Source organism: Acipenser ruthenus, chromosome 25 (assembly GCF_902713425.1).
Source record: "Acipenser ruthenus chromosome 25, fAciRut3.2 maternal haplotype, whole genome shotgun sequence".
Classification (NCBI taxonomy): domain Eukaryota; kingdom Metazoa; phylum Chordata; class Actinopteri; order Acipenseriformes; family Acipenseridae; genus Acipenser; species Acipenser ruthenus.
Genome location: NC_081213.1, coordinates 10,166,855 through 10,185,802, shown reverse-complemented (window position 1 = coordinate 10,185,802; position 18,948 = coordinate 10,166,855). Strand labels below are relative to the sequence as shown.

Genomic DNA, 18,948 nt, shown 5'->3' with positions numbered 1-18,948 from the left:
CTAACCCCAACCCTAAGCCCCCAAAATGACCAATCTTGGTCAGTTTCTTCCATTTAAAAAAAAGCAAAAAAACTATTGCCTTCATTCTTAAATCAAGAAAACATGAAAACAGGCCTACTTCTGATTTCACTGAACGTTTGTGTTTTGAAAGTAGGTAGATTAGCGGTAACTGAATTGCTCTGCTACCAGCTTCCGATATCAAGATTGAAATATCTTAGGTCTGCTGCAGAGAGAAAGAGGGGGCATATTAGCTCTTAAGTGGTGACCAGAGCTTCAGTTTTCTCATCTCCTGTTAGTTTTATTAACATTGCCACTGGTGCCCTTTTCTTTCATCACTCAATTCAGGATAGATAAACATCTTTATGCAACAAGTGTTCTAGTGCTGAGCAGCGTTTCCATATTCAGTGCTGCTGAGTGCATTTATTACATCGTCCCAGAATCCATCTTGCATTCATTCCAATTCTTTGACAGAGTGACCGGGTTGATCACACTGTTGCAAACCACACTGCGGACGCAGACGCAGAGCAGATCTGAGGAGAGGGATTCTCTGAATTCAGCTGTATAATTAAGATCTTCAAAACAAGGACCGCTTTAGAGATGTAGAGGCAAGCAGCACAGCTGATTGCTTTCACCAGCTAATTAGTAGCATGCTGCTATGATAATAAGAGGGGAAACAGAATGTATTTGAAAGTGTTGCTTGTTCTGCTAGTACTAGCCGTGTCCCTGTCACAGCGCAGTGTGCAGCTGCCTCACATTGTAATGAGCTCTGTCACTAATGGTGAATCAGGCTCTGTTTATTAGCAGAGTCGCTGCAGTAGACAGGCTTGGAGCTGGTTATTCTTAAGCACTGCTGTGTGCTGAATCTCTCATCTGGGACCTGCTGTAGTGAAATTCACTGAGACCCCCCGCAACCTGTCGACACCCCCTGAAACACACTGAGACCCCTAACCTGTCAACACCCCCTGAAACACACTGAGACCCCTAACCTGTCAACACCCCCTGAAACACACTGAGACCACCAACCTGTCGACACCCCCTGAAACACACTGAGACCCCCAACCTGTCAACACCCCCTGAAACGCACTGAGACCCCCAACCTGTTGACCCCCCTGAATCATAGACACATGGGCAGTGCAGCAGGGTTATCACCCTTCTAAAGTGGGTCAGTGACAATGTTTCAAGAGATAATGAGAGGTAAGAAATTGATTTTTAAAGGCATGGTAAGCACCCCTTGAGCTGCACATCCCTTCCCCAGTACTGTGCTGCGTTTCCAGTCTGCAGTTAAGCAGTCCAATCGCAGGGTTCCTGGCTTCTCAAGGATCTGCCTGTGGGGTAGCAGGTTAATTGGGGCACTAATTGGGGAGCCGCTAGAAGGAAGTACTATTTTAATCACTGGCGAGAACAGAACAAATAATCCATCTCCTTTTTCAACGTGACTGATGCATTCAGTTAAAGGAATCATTTCTGTACTGCTTTAATATTAAACACCCAGGTGTCTGTATTTATCAGTTTCCATTAAAATAATGTGTGTGTGTGTGTACTGTATGTACATGTGGGAGTTAGTGATTGGATGCTTGATTCCAACATATTACCCCTGTTTTGGCCTCTTTACACTGGCTCCCTGTGTAGTATAGAATTGATTTTAAGATTTTGCGTTGACTTACAAGGCCCTGAATGGATTAGCACCTAGTTATTTGCAGGAGTTACTGACCCCGTATTTCCACACCGCACTGAGATCACAGGATGCGGGACTGCTGGTTATTCCTAGGGTTAACAAAAGCAACATGGGAGGAGGGAGGGCTTTTTCTTGTAGAGCTCCTAAATTATGGAATGATCTGCCTTCGTTTGTAGGGAAGCTGGGACCATTACAGTTTTCAAGTCAAGACTAAAAACACACTTTTATAAAATGGCTTTCTTATCTTAGTGGGTTTTAATGTAATTTTAAAATTGCTGCTTTTGTATTATGTGTATACTGTTATTTAAATGGTCTGATTGTGGCAGTTGTATGTGTGACATGCTATACAAATGTATTGTGGTTTGTTCTTTTTTCTGTTATGTACTGTACAGTGCTTTGCAATACTTTTGTATAAAAAGCACTATATAAATGCAATAAATAAATTAATTAATAAATGATCCTGGTAATCCTGGTACCCGCTGTGTTTACCTGACATGCAATCCCAGCAAAGCGATCTAGTGAGTTTCCTTTTGTTTCTTTCCCATCATAGTATTGTGCTGAGGTGTTACCCCTCTCCCTCCCTCCTAAATGCCCTCTCCCTCTTTCTGTTGAGTCCCCCCATGTCTCTACATCTTCTTTCTCCCCCTTCCCTTTCCCTCTCTTCTCTGCTGGAATTGCTGCAGCACAGTGCAGACTGTGTTCGCTCTCTGAAAGTGTTTCCAACCCCCCTGAGGTCAATCCAATTACCAGCTCTCCAGGCATTCACATATAAACTTTCTTCAACTTGTCAGGGCTTCGAGCAAAATCAGCAGCTCCAACGTGGGGTTTATAAAGTGTCACTGCAGCTCCAACGTGGGGTTTATAAATTGCCACTGCAGCTCTAACATGAGGTTTATAAAGTGTCACTGCAGCTCCAACATGATGTTTATAAAGTGTCACTGCAGCTCCAACGTGGGATTTATAAAGTGTCACTGGAGCTCCAACGCGGGGTTTATAAAGTGTCACTGCAGCTCCAACGTGGGGTTTATAAATTGCCACTGCAGCTCCAACATGAGGTTTATAAAGTGTCACTGCAGCTCCAACGTGGGTTTATAAAGTGTCACTACAGCTCCAACATGGGGTTTATAAAGTGTCACTGCAGCTCCAACATGGGGTTTATAAATTGCCACTGCAGCTCCAACGCTGGGTTTATAAAGTGTCACTGCAGCTCCAACGTGGGGTTTATAAAGTGTCACTGCAGCTCCAACGTGGGGTTTATAAAGTGTCACTGCAGCTCCAACATGGGGTTTATAAAGTGTCACTGCACGTACACAACCCTGGTCTCCTTGGAAATAAATAAGGGAAGAAATCTGCCCTGATAAAGAATCTCTGCATCGTGAATTGTAATCCTTTAGCATGCAATTCATTTTGGATTTACTGTGCTGTACCATGTGTCTTACTTGGAGATGACAGCAGCAAGAGTTCAAAGACTTTTGTTTTAACAAAACTTCCAACAAGAGTGGAGCAGACCGCCAGTGAAGGAAGAGACAGGCCTGGGCCCCAAGCCAGGCCATGTGTTGAGTGCATCGCGGGCCTGCAGTAACTGTACTGTGTGTTTCCGGTTTGCTGTGGTGCAGATGGGGAGTCAGATCCAAACTTTATGATTGTCTCTAGCAGACGGCCAGGCAGCTCTTTAGCATGACAGCAGGCCTGCGTTAGCACTGGAGCTACAGGCATGGAAATAAGTCCCATTATAGAGCAGTTTGATCCATTCCTGGTTTTGCTATGAGTTTAATAAGACACACCAGAGCTTGTTACCTGTACACTGTGGCTAATCAAGATAATTTAAAACCTGGAGTTGGTGAAACTATTATTCAATAGGTCTTATTTCCACACCGAGCTATCGTCCCTCCTCTCCTGGGCTGGGTGAGGAGTTTGTGGGCTCGCCTGGGAGAGCAGACAGCCCCCCTGACAGTGCCTGTGTTAAAGGCTGGGCCAGGCAGGGGTACTGATAGAGCCTGCCCAGTGTGCAGGGTACCAGCATTTATAAATTGTGATATATGAACACATTCGAACACGCTCACCTTGCCACGGAGCACATTCCATGCTGCGTGTGTTTGAATGTTTGTCCCAGAGCTTCTTTGAAGGGACGGCAATAAGCAATCTACTGGTTTGCTGCCTGTTATTTGAACCCCTGCCCTACTATTGTAAACACTCTTGTGAATATTTATTTATATTTCTGTTTTATTGTGTTTAGTGTATTCAAAGACGCAGTGTGAAGTAAAGAAGCGATTTGAGGCTTAATTCTGCAGGAATATTATCTTACCAAGATCATTATCTTGCTTCAATGGCAGATAAGATGTTTTGATTAGAGTTTCTATTTTCTTTCTTTTTTATAAACAAGAACTCTATACAGCTGAATCTGCTGTGGGGGAAGGAGAAATAACTTGGGGCTGAAAGATTAGTTTTCTAATTTAAAACGAGATTTGTTTTTCTAAAGATAATGATTTTCCAGCAGTGTAGATTGAACAATGTACCACCCCTGACTCAACACACAGGAGTGGATTTTTAATGACCTGAATACTGATGTTCTTTAACTGTGTATTGTTGAACGATACTGTCCTGCCGGGTGATGCATTAACCAATTCATTAACATCACCGAGTACAATAAGATAGAGAGGATAGAGAAAGCACAGGAGCCAGGGGTCAGTGTCTTGCTCTGCATTTAAACCATTTAAATATACCTGGCACAGTTTAGGGGCTGATTCATCTTTATTTATTCCTTTCTGGAAATGAAGTCCATGCAATCGAAGGGGAGTTGGCATTGGAAGGTTGTTTAGCAGTGTGTTATTATCAGTGCATTGGAAGGTTGTTTAGCAGTGTGTTATTATCGGTGCATTGGAAGGTTGTTTAGCAGTGTGTTATTATCGGTGCATTGGAAGGTTGTTTAGCAGTGTGTTATTATCGGTGCATTGGAAGGTTGTTTAGCAGTGTGTTATCAGTGCATTGGAAGGTTGTTTAGCAGTGTGTTATTATCAGTGCATTGGAAGGTTGTTTAGCAGTGTGTTATTATCGGTGCATTGGAAGGTTGTTTAGCAGTGTGTTATTATCGGTGCATTGGAAGGTTGTTTAGCAGTGTGTTGTTATCAGTGCATTGGAAGGTTGTTTAGCAGTGTGTTATTATCGGTGCATTGGAAGGTTGTTTAGCAGTGTGTTATTATCAGTGCATTGGAAGGTTGTTTAGCAGTGTGTTATTATCGGTGCATTGGAAGGTTGTTTAGCAGTGTGTTATTATCAGTGCATTGGAAGGTTGTTTAGCAGTGTGTTATTATCGGTGCATTGGAAGGTTGTTTAGCAGTGTGTTATCAGTGCATTGGAAGGTTGTTTAGCAGTGTGTTATTATCAGTGCATTGGAAGGTTGTTTAGCAGTGTGTTGTTATCAGTGCATTGGAAGGTTGTTTAGCAGTGTGTTATTATCGGTGCATTGGAAGGTTGTTTAGCAGTGTGTTGTTATCAGTGCATTGGAAGGTTGTTTAGCAGTGTGTTATTATCGGTGCATTGGAAGGTTGTTTAGCAGTGTGTTATTATCGGTGCATTGGAAGGTTGTTTAGCAGTGTGTTGTTATCAGTGCATTGGAAGGTTGTTTAGCAGTGTGTTATTATCGGTGCATTGGAAGGTTGTTTAGCAGTGTGTTATTATCGGTGCATTGGAAGGTTGTTTAGCAGCGTGTTGTTATCAGTGCATTGGAAGGTTGTTTAGCAGTGTGTTATTATCGGTGCATTGGAAGGTTGTTTAGCAGTGTGTTATTATCGGTGCATTGGAAGGTTGTTTAGCAGTGTGTTATCAGTGCATTGGAAGGTTGTTTAGCAGTGTGTTATTATCAGTGCATTGGAAGGTTGTTTAGCAGTGTGTTGTTATCAGTGCATTGGAAGGTTGTTTAGCAGTGTGTTATCAGTGCATTGGAAGGTTGTTTAGCAGTGTGTTATTATCAGTGCATTGGAAGGTTGTTTAGCAGTGTGTTATTATCGGTGCATTGGAAGGTTGTTTAGCAGTGTGTTATTATCGGTGCATTGGAAGGTTGTTTAGCAGTGTGTTATTATCAGTGCATTGGAAGGTTGTTTAGCAGTGTGTTATTATCAGTGCATTGGAAGGTTGTTTAGCAGCGTGTTGTTATCAGTGCATTGGAAGGTTGTTTAGCAGTGTGTTATTATCGGTGCATTGGAAGGTTGTTTAGCAGTGTGTTATTATCGGTGCATTGGAAGGTTGTTTAGCAGTGTGTTATTATCGGTGCATTGGAAGGTTGTTTAGCAGTGTGTTATTATCGGTGCATTGGAAGGTTGTTTAGCAGTGTGTTATTATCAGTGCATTGGAAGGTTGTTTAGCAGTGTGTTATTATCAGTGCATTGGAAGGTTGTTTAGCAGCGTGTTGTTATCAGTGCATTGGAAGGTTGTTTAGCAGTGTGTTATTATCAGTGCATTGGAAGGTTGTTTAGCAGTGTGTTATTATCAGTGCATTGGAAGGTTGTTTAGCAGTGTGTTATCAGTGCATTGGAAGGTTGTTTAGCAGTGTGTTATTATCGGTGCATTGGAAGGTTGTTTAGCAGTGTGTTATTATCAGTGCATTGGAAGGTTGTTTAGCAGTGTGTTATTATCAGTGCATTGGAAGGTTGTTTAGCAGTGTGTTATTATCAGTGCATTGGAAGGTTGTTTAGCAGTGTGTTATCAGTGCATTGGAAGGTTGTTTAGCAGTGTGTTATTATCGGTGCATTGGAAGGTTGTTTAGCAGTGTGTTATTATCAGTGCATTGGAAGGTTGTTTAGCAGTGTGTTATTATCAGTGCATTGGAAGGTTGTTTAGCAGTGTGTTATCAGTGCATTGGAAGGTTGTTTAGCAGTGTGTTATCAGTGCATTGGAAGGTTGTTTAGCAGTGTGTTGTTATCAGTGCATTGGAAGGTTGTTTAGCAGTGTGTTATCAGTGCATTGGAAGGTTGTTTAGCAGCGTGTTGTTATCAGTGCATTGGAAGGTTGTTTAGCAGTGTGTTATTATCAGTGCATTGGAAGGTTGTTTAGCAGTGTGTTATTATCAGTGCATTGGAAGGTTGTTTAGCAGTGTGTTATCAGTGCATTGGAAGGTTGTTTAGCAGTGTGTTATTATCAGTGCATTGGAAGGTTGTTTAGCAGTGTGTTATCAGTGCATTGGAAGGTTGTTTAGCAGTGTGTTGTTATCAGTGCATTGGAAGGTTGTTTAGCAGTGTGTTATTATCAGTGCATTGGAAGGTTGTTTAGCAGTGTGTTATTATCAGTGCATTGGAACGTTGTTTAGCAGTGTGTTATTATCAGTGCATTGGAAGGTTGTTTAGCAGTGTGTTATTATCAGTGCATTGGAAGGTTGTTTAGCAGTGTGTTATTATCAGTGCATTGGAAGGTTGTTTAGCAGTGTGTTATTATCAGTGCATTGGAAGGTTGTTTAGCAGTGTGTTATTATCAGTGCATTGGAACGTTGTTTAGCAGTGTGTTATTATCGGTGCATTGGAAGGTTGTTTAGCAGTGTGTTATTATCAGTGCATTGGAAGTTTGTTTAGCAGTGTGTTATCAGTGCATGTTAGCACTTTAGACTACAGGGCATCCATTAACCATTGAATAACATGGTTACCACTGGGGGTGTGTGACAAAGAGAGAGTGAATTCTTGTTTTAGATCTCCTTTCCGACCGGTGAGGGCACTGGGGAGGAGGAGCAGGCGGAGCCGCGGTGCGCAACGTCACAGACCCGGTCGGGAAGCGCGGTGGCAATCACGCATTGGCTGACGGCGGTTGCCCTCAACAATGCCCACATTGTTGTGTACCCCGGCTTCCTTATTGTTTATTTTCCCTATTGTTTTGAGTGCATTTTGGTATTCTAATTGAAAAGAAATAAAACCAAGGTGGTTAATTGAATAGAGGACTGGAGTCTATTATTTTACACCACACTACACCCATCCTGTCACAGGGTGTTACAATTCATTGTGTATCGATGAATCGTGATACTTCCTTTTCATGATGTATTGTATCGTAATGGAGGGGTATATCGTGTGTATTGTGATACAAGACCAAAAGCACAGCAGAGCTCATTGCAGTTCACCAAGTGCTTTTGATTGTATAAAGCATCATACAAGTAGCCCATCAGGACCATCACAAGTATGGTGATACATATCGTATCGTGATACGTAACGTTACCCCTAGTAACTACTGGTACATCCCAGTACCACTGGAAAATATGAAATAACATGACATTGTTGCAGTGAGACAATATCATCGGTTAGAATCAGCTGGCTCCATAGACATGACCTGGCAGTGTCTGTGTGTTGAACGGGTTAAGCTCCTATTTGAAACTCAGAACAGACTTCCTTGGCACACACCAGGCCCAGGGACAATTAGGGTTATTTACAAGTGAGAGCGCAAGGGTCCAAGCAAGAAACAAAGGGGCTTTTGATGCTGAGTTGGTAATATATACTGGAGAGCTGGGCTGCTGAGAGAGAGAGAGAGAGAGAGAGAGAGTCATCATCTCTGTTATAAAATATTGTGTAGGATTGGTTCCCACTCGACAAACAATGCATTAGTACTCCTGGTACAGGGTTTGTGTTGGAGCTCCTGATCAGTGCATTGGTACTCCTGGTACAGGGTTTGTGTTGGAGCTCCTGATCAGTGCACTGGTACTCCTGGTACAGGGTTTGTGTTGGAGCTCCTGATCAGTGCATTGGTACTCCTGGTACAGGGTTTGTGTTGGAGCTCCTGATCAGTGCATTGGTACTCCTGGTGCAGGGTTTGTGTTGGAGCTCCTGATCAGTGCATTGGTACTCCTGGTGCAGGGTTTGTGTTGGAGCTCCTGATCAGTGTAATGTGGTCCCAGTGTAATGTGGGAGTGTACAGCACTGGCTCTAGGAGGGTGTGTTTTATAGACTGGTTCTATAAGGAGGGTGTGTTTTATAGACTCGCTCTATAAGGAGGGTGTGTTTTATAGACTGGCTCTATAAGGAGGGTGTGTTTTATAGACTGGCTCTATAAGGAGGGTGTGTTTTATAGACTGGCTCTATAAGGAGGGTGTGTTTTATAGACTGGCTCTAGGAGGGTGTGTTTTATAGACTGGTTCTATAAGGAGGGTGTGTTTTATAGACTGGCTCTATAAGGAGGGTGTGTTTTATAGACTGGCTCTATAAGGAGGGTGTGTTTTATAGACTGGCTCTATAAGGAGGGTGTGTTTTATAGACTGGCTCTATAAGGAGGGTGTGTTTTATAGACTGGTTCTATAAGGTGGGTGTGTTTTATTGACTGGTTCTGTGATAAGGAGGGTGTGTTTTTTTGGTGTAGTCCAGAACGCCACACAAATACAGATTTTCTTAAATAATAATTATTGTACGAATTTGCATTTTATTCGTATACTGACCTTCTAGTGACATTTATAATAGGTAGGTATTGCATTGATTACACAAAGTGTCTTTCCCCATCCTGTTAGGATGCTTCCCTTTACGTGTCTGTGTGTCAGTGGCAGAGCGATCATGTCTGAGCTGCCTATAGAAATAGCAGCGGAACTGTTCCACGTTCCAGCTCCACTACATGACTGGGTTTGTCTGGAGAAGAAGCCGTGAGAAAGCAGAGCTGCTTCACGTGATGGAGGTGATACCCTCCCGAGCGCAGAGGGATTATACTAGAGAGCCGCGCTGCTTCACGTGATGGAGGTGATACCCTCCCGAGCGCAGAGGGATTATACTAGAGAGCCGCGCTGCTTCACGTGATGGAGGTGATACCCTCCCGAGTGCAGAGGGGTTATACTGGAGAGCCATGCTGCTTCACGTGATGGAGGTGATACCCTCCCGAGCGCAGAGGGGTTATACTGGAGAGCCGCGCTGCTTCACGTGATGGAGGTGATACCCTCCCGAGCGCAGAGGGATTATACTGGAGAGCTGCGCTGCTTCACGTGATGGAGGTGATACCCTCCCGAGCGCAGAGGGATTATACTGGAGGGGGTTGTTCTCTTGCTCGGGTGTTCGTTTGTTTCTGGTAATGTGTTATTGAAAAGAGCAGCAGTGTTATCAGATTAGATGAATTGAGGGTCTGGCTGCTATCCAGGTGGCTCTGAAATAAATTCCCAACGAAGTGACAGGCAGGGAGAGGGAGGCAGCGTCTGTTGGTTCTGGGTTCAGTTCCAGTCCAGAGAAGGCTCTTTTCAAAATGACACACCTTTTTTCTTACTGCAACACCGTACAGGAAGCTGGATGGAAGTTCCCATTCACTTCCTGTGTTACAAGAAATAGAACCCCTCTTGCCCACACATAGCTTCATACGTGGAGTATAGAGTGCAACTATGTCGCAGGAGGGGTTCTGTTTCCTGTAACACTGGAAGTGAATGGGAAGATGAAACGGGTGTCATCTTTTGAAATCACGCGAGTTGGTGTGAAACAAATGAAGTCTGGAAAACAAACAGATAAGGAGCAAAAACATAGGGCTGTGCTGCCCCTCTCCCTCCCTCATCCCTCCCTCCCCCAGGCTTGTCAGTGTGCGGTGATATTAATAATACAACGATTGCAGTGACTGAGGGATAGCTCTAGTGTGTGTCATCATCCCCCCCACCCCCCTCGACTGCCTAAAGCAGCTAAATTAATTTCCTCTCTGTCCCGATTCCTTTGTAAATGAGTGATTAATGCAGCCGTGGTTTCAGCCTCTCTGCCTGTGGTTAAATCCTCTGTTAACCCTTCCCACACACGCAGTGCTGCCCTGTCACTGAGACAGGGGTCCTCTACCTCCACACACGCAGGGCTGCCCTGTCACTGAGACAGGGGTCCTCTACCTCCACACACGCAGGGCTGCCCTGTCACTGAGACGGGTCCTCTACCTCCACACACGCAGGGCTGCCCTGTCACTGAGACAGGGGTCCTCTACCTCCACACACGCAGGGCTGCCCTGTCACTGAGACAGGGGTCCTCTACTTCCACACACGCAGGGCTGCCCTGTCACTGAGACAGGGGTCCTCTACCTCCACACACGCAGGGCTGCCCTGTCACTGAGACGGGTCCTCTACCTCCACACACGCAGGGCTGCCCTGTCACTGAGACAGGGGTCCTCTACCTCCACACACGCAGGGCTGCCCTGTCACTGAGACAGGGGTCCTCTACCTCCACACACGCAGGGCTGCCCTGTCACTGAGACAGGGGTCCTCTACCTCCACAGACGCAGGGCTGCCCTGTCACTGAGACAGGGGTCCTCTACCTCCACACACGCAGCTTTATCTTCCAACCCAATTTGGTCACATTTATGTGATTTAAAGCATGTGAGTAGCACACAGCCCCTAATCAAGCAGCAGTCACAAAAGGGCTGCTCGTTGGAGGTCATACTGTATAGAAATCACTGGCTGCTAAGAACAGGTTTCACTGTTCAGTGCACTCAGTCTTTACTGGTCCCAGCTGCACAGCACCAGGAGGTAAGAGGTTAAAGAGATACTGAGCACAGTTTCCAGGGAGAGAGGCTTTGCTGGCAGGCGTGTGCAGGAGTGAGGATTAGAAAGAGCTTGGGTTCAGAGATGCCTCTTCATTTATTTATTGGAATAACAAATCCGGGGAATTCTGTAGGGGGCCGTCTGGGAAATGGAGGGGGGGGGGGGGGGGGGCTGCACACACTTCGGGAAATCAGATCAGGGAGTGAAGGGGGGAGACTGGCTAGCAGCTTAAAAGGTCTAGCGTCCTGTATCAATTCTACACTGGAATTATAATCATTGGTGTGGTTTTACTGTGTTCACCCTCTTGACTGTTTAAATGTTGAAAGCTTCACAGCCTCAGCAGTGTTGTGGTGTCAGGTCTGAAAGGCTTCTTTAGTATTAATAGGAAGTTGCTTCGGAAGTACCTTTCCTCCCACAGTGGCTGCAGGCTGGGTGTTCTGTAACGGAATGCACCTGGCTTGTGTTTGCTTCCAGGACCTGCAGGATTACCTCATTGGAAAGGCACCATGCGGAGCGGGAAGCCTCTAATAAAGCAGTGCTGTAATTGACAGGAAATAATTGACAGTGAAATTAGCAGCACAGTCTATTATCTCGTGTCAGGCAGGGTGCAAGTCCACAAGGAGGGGGGATTTTATTTAATCAGGCGTTACTGGAAACTTAGCTGACTAAACAAATATCCTTTTCTTTAGCGGTTGAGATCACTTTTGTACATGTTAAGTAAAAACGATACTCTAAACTTGTAGTCTATTGCCAAGACAGCTGTTGTGCTGCAGTGCCTGATTGTCTGTATTGTACCATTAGAGCTCTCCCCAAACCTCTGTGTAGACTGCCAGGGACTCTGACTGACATATCGGTATCAAAATAAATAAATACAATGCAGCAAAAACCACACCCCGGGCTGCAGTTCTCACTGCACTTTAGAGCATTAGAAATAGTGAAAGAAATGCATTCAGTGACGGAACATTCCGACTACAGATCTTTTGTCATTTGAATTTCTTCCTTTTCGTTTAGTAGGTTTCTAAATGCAGCACTATTGAGTGTTTTAACAGTTATGGATGATACAGCTTTAGTTTATTGTTCTTGCTGAGAACATGGGGACACACATCTTGCAGTGGTGCAGACAATTGAACCCTTGTTTAAAGTCTTGAAACTTCTCAAATGGTAATTTGCAGTGTCTTCTCTCACACTGTTTACTCTTTTATAGCGTTCTCAGATCCTTTTAGGGGGAAAATGCAATGAGGTGCCAACTGTGTTCTGGAACGAAGAGCTGGGTAAAGCGGCTCTCTGGGAGGGATTGCATTACTGAAGTCTTGACTGCTTCCAGGACTCGCCAGGCACTGGCTATCTGACTTTTGTGCTTCTTTTCCTGGCTCTGAGAAGCAGACTCCTGGCTGGAGAGGAGATGCAGGGGGAGGAGAGCTGTGTGTGTGTGTGTCTGTGTGTGTGTGTCTCTCTGTTGAATAAGAGCCATGCCAACCTTGACTTAAGGCCCTGGCAGTTAGTCGATGCCTTACACAGAAAGAATTCTTTATGGAGGGGAAATGGTGGTGTTATAAATTGTAGCGCCAGAGTTGAAGAGCAGAGATTAAGATTGAAACATTACAAAGGGGACATGGTCTGTTTCAGTGATGGAGGGAGGCACGGCAGGAGGGTATAGATGAACAATCGGAGATGTAGCAGCTGAAGACAAACAGAAACCTGGTGCAGTGTTGTAGTTGGATTACAACTGGGCAGGACTGTGTGAAGAGGGCATTACTGGCTTGATAATTGACCGTGACCGCTGATAACTTTCTGCACAGAAAGTTGACAGACCAGCGTGACTAGTGTAAACACTCCCCTCTCAGCTCTCCACTGTAATAATGAGCACTCGTCCAACACTCCCCTCTCAGCTCTCCACTGTAATAATGAGCACTCGTCCAACACTCCCCTCTCAGCTCTCCACTGTAATAATGAGCACTTGTGTAAACTGCCCTGCCAAACAGTCATGTCGCCCTGCTCTTAAGACCAGCCAGTTCTGGCTCTTCTGCTTCACTTTTCCTCATTAGTGTCAGGAGATGAAATGGGATGAATAGGGGAAAAACAAAAGGGGAGATTTTTGAAGACAGGTTTCTGTAGTGGGGAGCCGCAGCCTGTGAATGGAGTGGAGCGGCTGCAGATTCATCTCTGGCACACGGGGGCGTTTCTCATCCTACACCAATACCGATCACGAGCAAGAAGCACAGAGCGCCCTGGAGTTCTTCCACAGACTGCTTCTAATAGCAAGGCATTGAGCAGTTACAATGTGACATTAGGGAAGCTTCTACTCGTCGGGTGCGTTGAGGCGCTGGTATGGAAGCTGAGATGGAGTCCAGGGGAGAGGCTTTTGTCTTCTTGAAAGGGCCCCCGTCCCTCCACTGCTGCACTTTGAAGCCCTTTCCATTCTTTCATCCTTTTTCTCATTTTCTTTCTTTCATCTTTTGTAAGTGGAAAAAGGTAGCACTTTGAACAGTTTTGTTGTTGCTCCACAGTGCCCCCGTTTGGTTGGGAATGTTAATCGTTTATAGTTTAAAACCTGTTTCAAGTGTTAAACATTTCAAATGTTTTATAAACAAAGGGGTGCACGTTGAATATAGGTTGCTGCTGTGCTTCTGCAGTCGGATGTGTGCATTGTCTTTTCCTTGTACAGTTAAATATTCTACTCCTTTCTGATACACAGTCATGTCACAGTGCATCATTAATTAACAGCGCTGTAATGGAGGGCGGAGACCACCACGCTCGTTTCACAGGTGCCCCTGAGCCAGATACATGGTTCTTTATTAGCGTACCAGAGCACTTTGACAAACCTCACAGTACATGTGGAAAGACTTCTAGTAACATTATAATATGTAGGACATACCCTGATACTGATGTGATGCAGAAATGTCCTTGTATCAGATGGAAGTGACATCACATTCAGGATAGCTTTACTTCTTATTTTAGAATATATTAGAAACACGTGCTTATAGGGTGCTAAGACCCAACACATTTCGGTGACCAGTGCTGGAAGTCATTGCTGATATTTCTCTGCCTGCTCCCTCCACTCTGCACCACCCTCACTGTACCCCTGTGGAATTTGCTTTTCAATAACATTGTATCTCATGATGTCTGATATACGGCGCTGTCTGCTTCATTTATCAGTAACACCAGTGTGCCGAGTCCTTCACACGCTCCAGCACAGCCCTGACTCGTGTTTAATAAACCAGGTGTACCCTCTGCTCCAACCTCAATGTACCCTCTTCTCCAACCTCAGGGTAATGTACCCTCCACTCCAACCTCAATGTACCCTCTTCTCCAACCTCAGGGTAATGTACCCTCCGCTCCAACCTCAATGTACCCTCTTCTCCAACCTCACGGTAATGTACCCTCCGCTCCAACCTCAATGTACCCTCTTCTCCAACCTCAGGGTAATGTACCCTCCGCTCCAACCTCAGGGCAATGTACCCTCCGCTCCAACCTCAATGTACCCTCTTCTCCAACCTCAGGGTAATGTACCCTCCGCTCCAACCTCAGGGTAATGTACCCTCTTCTCCAACCTCAATGTACCCTCCGCTCCAACCTCAGGGCAATGTACTCTCCGCTCCAACCTCAATGTACCCTCTTCTCCAATCTCAGGGCAATGTACCCTCCGCTCCAACCTCAATGTACCCTCTTCTCCAACCTCAATGTACCCTCCGCTCCAACCTCAGGGCAATGTACCCTCCGCTCCAACCTCAATGTACCCTCTTCTCCAACCTCAGGGTAATGTACCCTCCGCTCCAACCTCAGGGCAATGTACCCTCCGCTCCAACCTCAATGTGCCCTCCCCTCCAACCTCTGGGACAGATGTGAATACTCGCACAATCATTTTTGGGGGGCGGTGCAACAATCGTTTGCCCGTTTTCAACTTGCCCAACAAGTGCAGTGGTACCCAAATCCATTCCTATCTCTTGTAATTGCAGAAACTCATTTTGAAGCACAGGAAATGACCCTCTCATTTGCTCAGCACGTATTCACCTGTCCTCATGCTGGCTTGCATTGTGTGTCGCTTGACATGCTTAGTGTTTCTCATGGAAAATCCATGCTCACCTGCAGGTCTGTGCTTGCAGTGGCTGCCTCCCTTCTGTGCCTGATTGCTTCTCATGAGAGCCGCACTGCCCCCAGTGTGGGTTCGCTGGGCAGGCTTTTCGTTGTCTCAGTGGTTCTGGCATTCAGCGGCGTGTGTCATTTTTAAAACTGAATCTTTTCAAATGTCAGGTGAAGCGTGCATTGTTGGGCTTTTCAGGAGCTGCAATTAATACTCGAACCCCCTAGAGAATGCAAGGCTTCATCTCTATTGTCCTGGTGAAGTATTGAAAAGCAGAAAGCAGGACACAGCACTGCAGCAGCCTGGCTAGTTAACTCCTAGCTGACTCTGTGTTATTATAGGGATCGTGTTCAGATACCTGCTACAAATAGTAAGCCAAATAGTAAGTCTTTGTGATGTTCATTTATAGATTTGAATCAACAAGTTTGGATTGAAAGCAGATTCTTTTTTGCGTTCTTCTTCAGGAATTCATTAATTAAAGTTAATGGAGGAGCTGCACCACCCTGCAGTACCTCATGATTGTGAAGTCCATCCTACCTGTAGAAAAGGCTCATTTGCAACACGGTTCAACAGCAGGGTACTTGGATTTTCCACTGCTTTGTCAAACTAGGAAGGATTAGCTGGGATGTGTAATCATTGGGGCTGGAATGTCATTCTGAATGCAGTTTGATGCAGTAATCTTGAATGGATTCTTTTATAATCTAAAGCAGAGGTGCCCAGTTCCAGTCCTCAAGGTCTTTGTTCCACCACTACCCTGAATCACTGAACTGAAGCCTTTCACCCTCCTTCCAGGTCTTCAGCACTTCACTGTGTAACGATCCCTAGAGCACAGGAGCAGCAGGTTTGTGCACTCCTGATGGACAGAATGTGGGGGTAGAGTGTGTTCTATAAGGAGCGGGAGGCACATTCTGAGAAGCCGATTGATAAACCATTGCCAGGAGGGGGTGTTTTTAGCATCAGGTGGGGGTGTAACTTTCTGTCCGAATCTAACCAGGAGGTGAGACTGAAGCTTCAGGTTTCAATTTAGGCTCTGCTTTAGAGTACACTGCCCCAGATCATTCTCAGATTCCATGTATTCTGTCTAATGGACGTGAATCAGATGTAAAGTGGAAGGCTGTAATTCAATCAGGGGGCTTTTCATGATGTCATAAACCACGGGGGCCAAAGGCCAGGCAGTTTTTGGACTCTGTCTGATCTCTGAGTGGCTTTGTGCTTTGCGCTTTGATGAGCCAGCCGGTGTGGTGTGTGTCGTGCATGGGAAATGCCTCTTGTTTGCCTCGTAGATTGTGCTTTGATGTTTTTACAGAGCTGCCATTTTCTGGCTTACCATTCGCCTCTGGGAATCGCGTTTCCACAGTGAGCTCATTCCATTTGAAGAAGGAAATACTACAGGAAACTTAATAAATTCATGAAGGTTCAATTTCTTCTTGAATTTTATTAGGTTTATTTAAGTATTTGTAAATGTTAAGAACCGACACCATATTGGCTAAATCACTTGAGTTGTCCTGTAACCTCCCTCATGGCTGGTTCCACAGACCCGGATTAGTACTAGTCTTGGACTGCATGCTGTTAACTGAGGCTTGCTAGTGCTAATCAGGTTGTAGTAATACTAAAAATAAACCCAGACAAATTAGACACAAGTGTCTGTGACAGTGTCTTGCCAATGTGAAAAGCATTCAGCTCCAAACAATTACAGGGAATTCAGAGATCTGTACAGTATATTAATATTAAGCATTATAAATCCTCCAATCCTGTATTTGAATAATAATCAGCACCCTTCCAGAGTCAGTGCAGGGGTGTTGCTATGAAGACAGACCCCAGTCATGTTAAAGCTCTCCTATGTATTAGAGCAGCCCCAGTCATGTTAAAGCTGTCCACTGTATTGTGTTGTGTTGTGTTGTGTTGTGTGAAGGCAGCCCCCAGTCATGCTGACTCTCTGTCTCTCTCCAGGCGTACCGCTGGAGGCGAGGGTCAGAGGAGAGCACCCCAGAGGACCAGGAGAGCTCCGGGGGCGATGACTTCTTCGACGATGAGGATCGCTTCTCAGGCTCCGGCTCCGGCTGTGAGTATTGAGCAGAGCCGCCTGTCTGTCAAACAAAAACTTGAAATGTTTTTTTTGTTGAAAAGATTTTGCATATTATATTATGCAGATATTTTTTGAGCCCACACAGCAGAGGGGTGATTGGCTAGTGCCGGCATTCAGAATAAGTAAGTGAAGGAGGTAGCGAGATGGGGGGTGGAGCAGGGATGAGAAATTGAACACAAAAGGAGGACGGCGTTGGCTTAATATATATATATATATATATAATATATATACACACACAGTATATATATATATATATATATATATAGATATATACTGTGTGTATATATATATATATATATATATATATATATATATAGATATATACTGTGTGTATATATATATATATATACCTGGCTGACCAATTAGGTAAGTGTTCTGGGGTCTTTCCCTTCTCCTATAGTTTCAAAACAACAAGAATTTAGTGAAATGGTAACCCTAGTGATGAAACTTGGCAAGACATTCTTTAGCATTGAAAGTAATCAGAATACTGGCCCTGAATAACAAAGCTTTTCCGACAGTCCGGGCGGGGGTTTGAGGTGGTGTTTTAACTTTCCGACTGTTTTGTATTCCAAGCAAAAATCAAAAATGGCCATGAAGGATGAGAACAGTCACAAAACCCCAATTCCAGCAGTATGTGGAATGTTATGCAAATGAAGTGGGGACCTAATTAACATACCCCTATGCAAAAATCAAAAGGGTTGATGTGGTCTGAGTATTTTCCATCTAAAATGGTTCCGTGTGTTTCAAAGAGTCCTAATGGAGATGGGAAATAATAGGCTCTGTTTGAAATAAAAAGGCTTTGCTGTGGGTGGAGTGACAATTTGACTATACTAATGGTGCTGGAGTCCAATGTGCTGCTAGGGATTGCTGCGATTTTTAAAGGATGAAGGGATAATGTAGCTGCCCCCCCAGTATAGACTCGCAGCCGAAGGTAGACCCCACCAGTGTATCGTGAAAGGGCCACCTGTTTGGACCTTAGAGAAGAGCAAATGCTACAATGTTGTATTTATGTGATGAAGTTAAAGGATTTGGAGTCAAGCACCCTGAGGGGTCGTGCATTGCCACTATCACTCACAGCCCTGGCATTGTTTGCCACGGTTGTTTGTATGATATCATATTCTACACTCAAGTGTTATTCTTTTTCATAAAGTGCAACCGGGTGTGCAGGATATCTTATGCCAAAATGAAAAATAAATAAACAAATGTCTATTTATTTATTCATTTATTTTTAATTTTGGCATAAAATATCTGCCATAACCGGGAAATTAATGTAATTAATGCAGAACATACATTTACAAAATGACATTCAAACGAGCTCTCGAACTTAACTTTTATTTCTCTGTGTCCTGACGTACTTGCTTTATTATTGTGTTCTATTAAATGTCTCTTCTCTTCTTTCTCCGTACCTCCTGAAACACACGTCTGTTTTGTCTTTACTACCGTTCAATCCCACCTGTCCATTGAATCCTGCATCATTAACATGTAGGTTTCTCATTTAAATACTGAATAGTTATTCCACCATATTTATGTAAATTGCACCCATTAAACCTGTCGGAAAACAGCAGAAAAGGGTTTCATTTTATGAAACAAAGTTCGGGATGAGAGTCGTGTTAAAGCAGACGGAGACAGCGACTGTCAGAAGACACTTTTGATATTCAGGG

The 18,948-nt window shown here is 44.5% G+C and overlaps 1 protein-coding gene across 1 annotated transcript in view; it reads left to right on the top strand.

Moving 5' to 3' along the window:
- The window catches only part of LOC117413921 (syndecan-3), an 87,560-nt gene that overhangs the window by 61,730 nt on the left and 6,882 nt on the right, over positions 1-18,948 (top strand). The window contains exon 2 of the mRNA XM_034023376.3: positions 17,152-17,263. Coding sequence (XP_033879267.3) covers positions 17,152-17,263 — 112 coding nt within the window. The remainder of the gene's footprint in view (positions 1-17,151; positions 17,264-18,948) is intronic.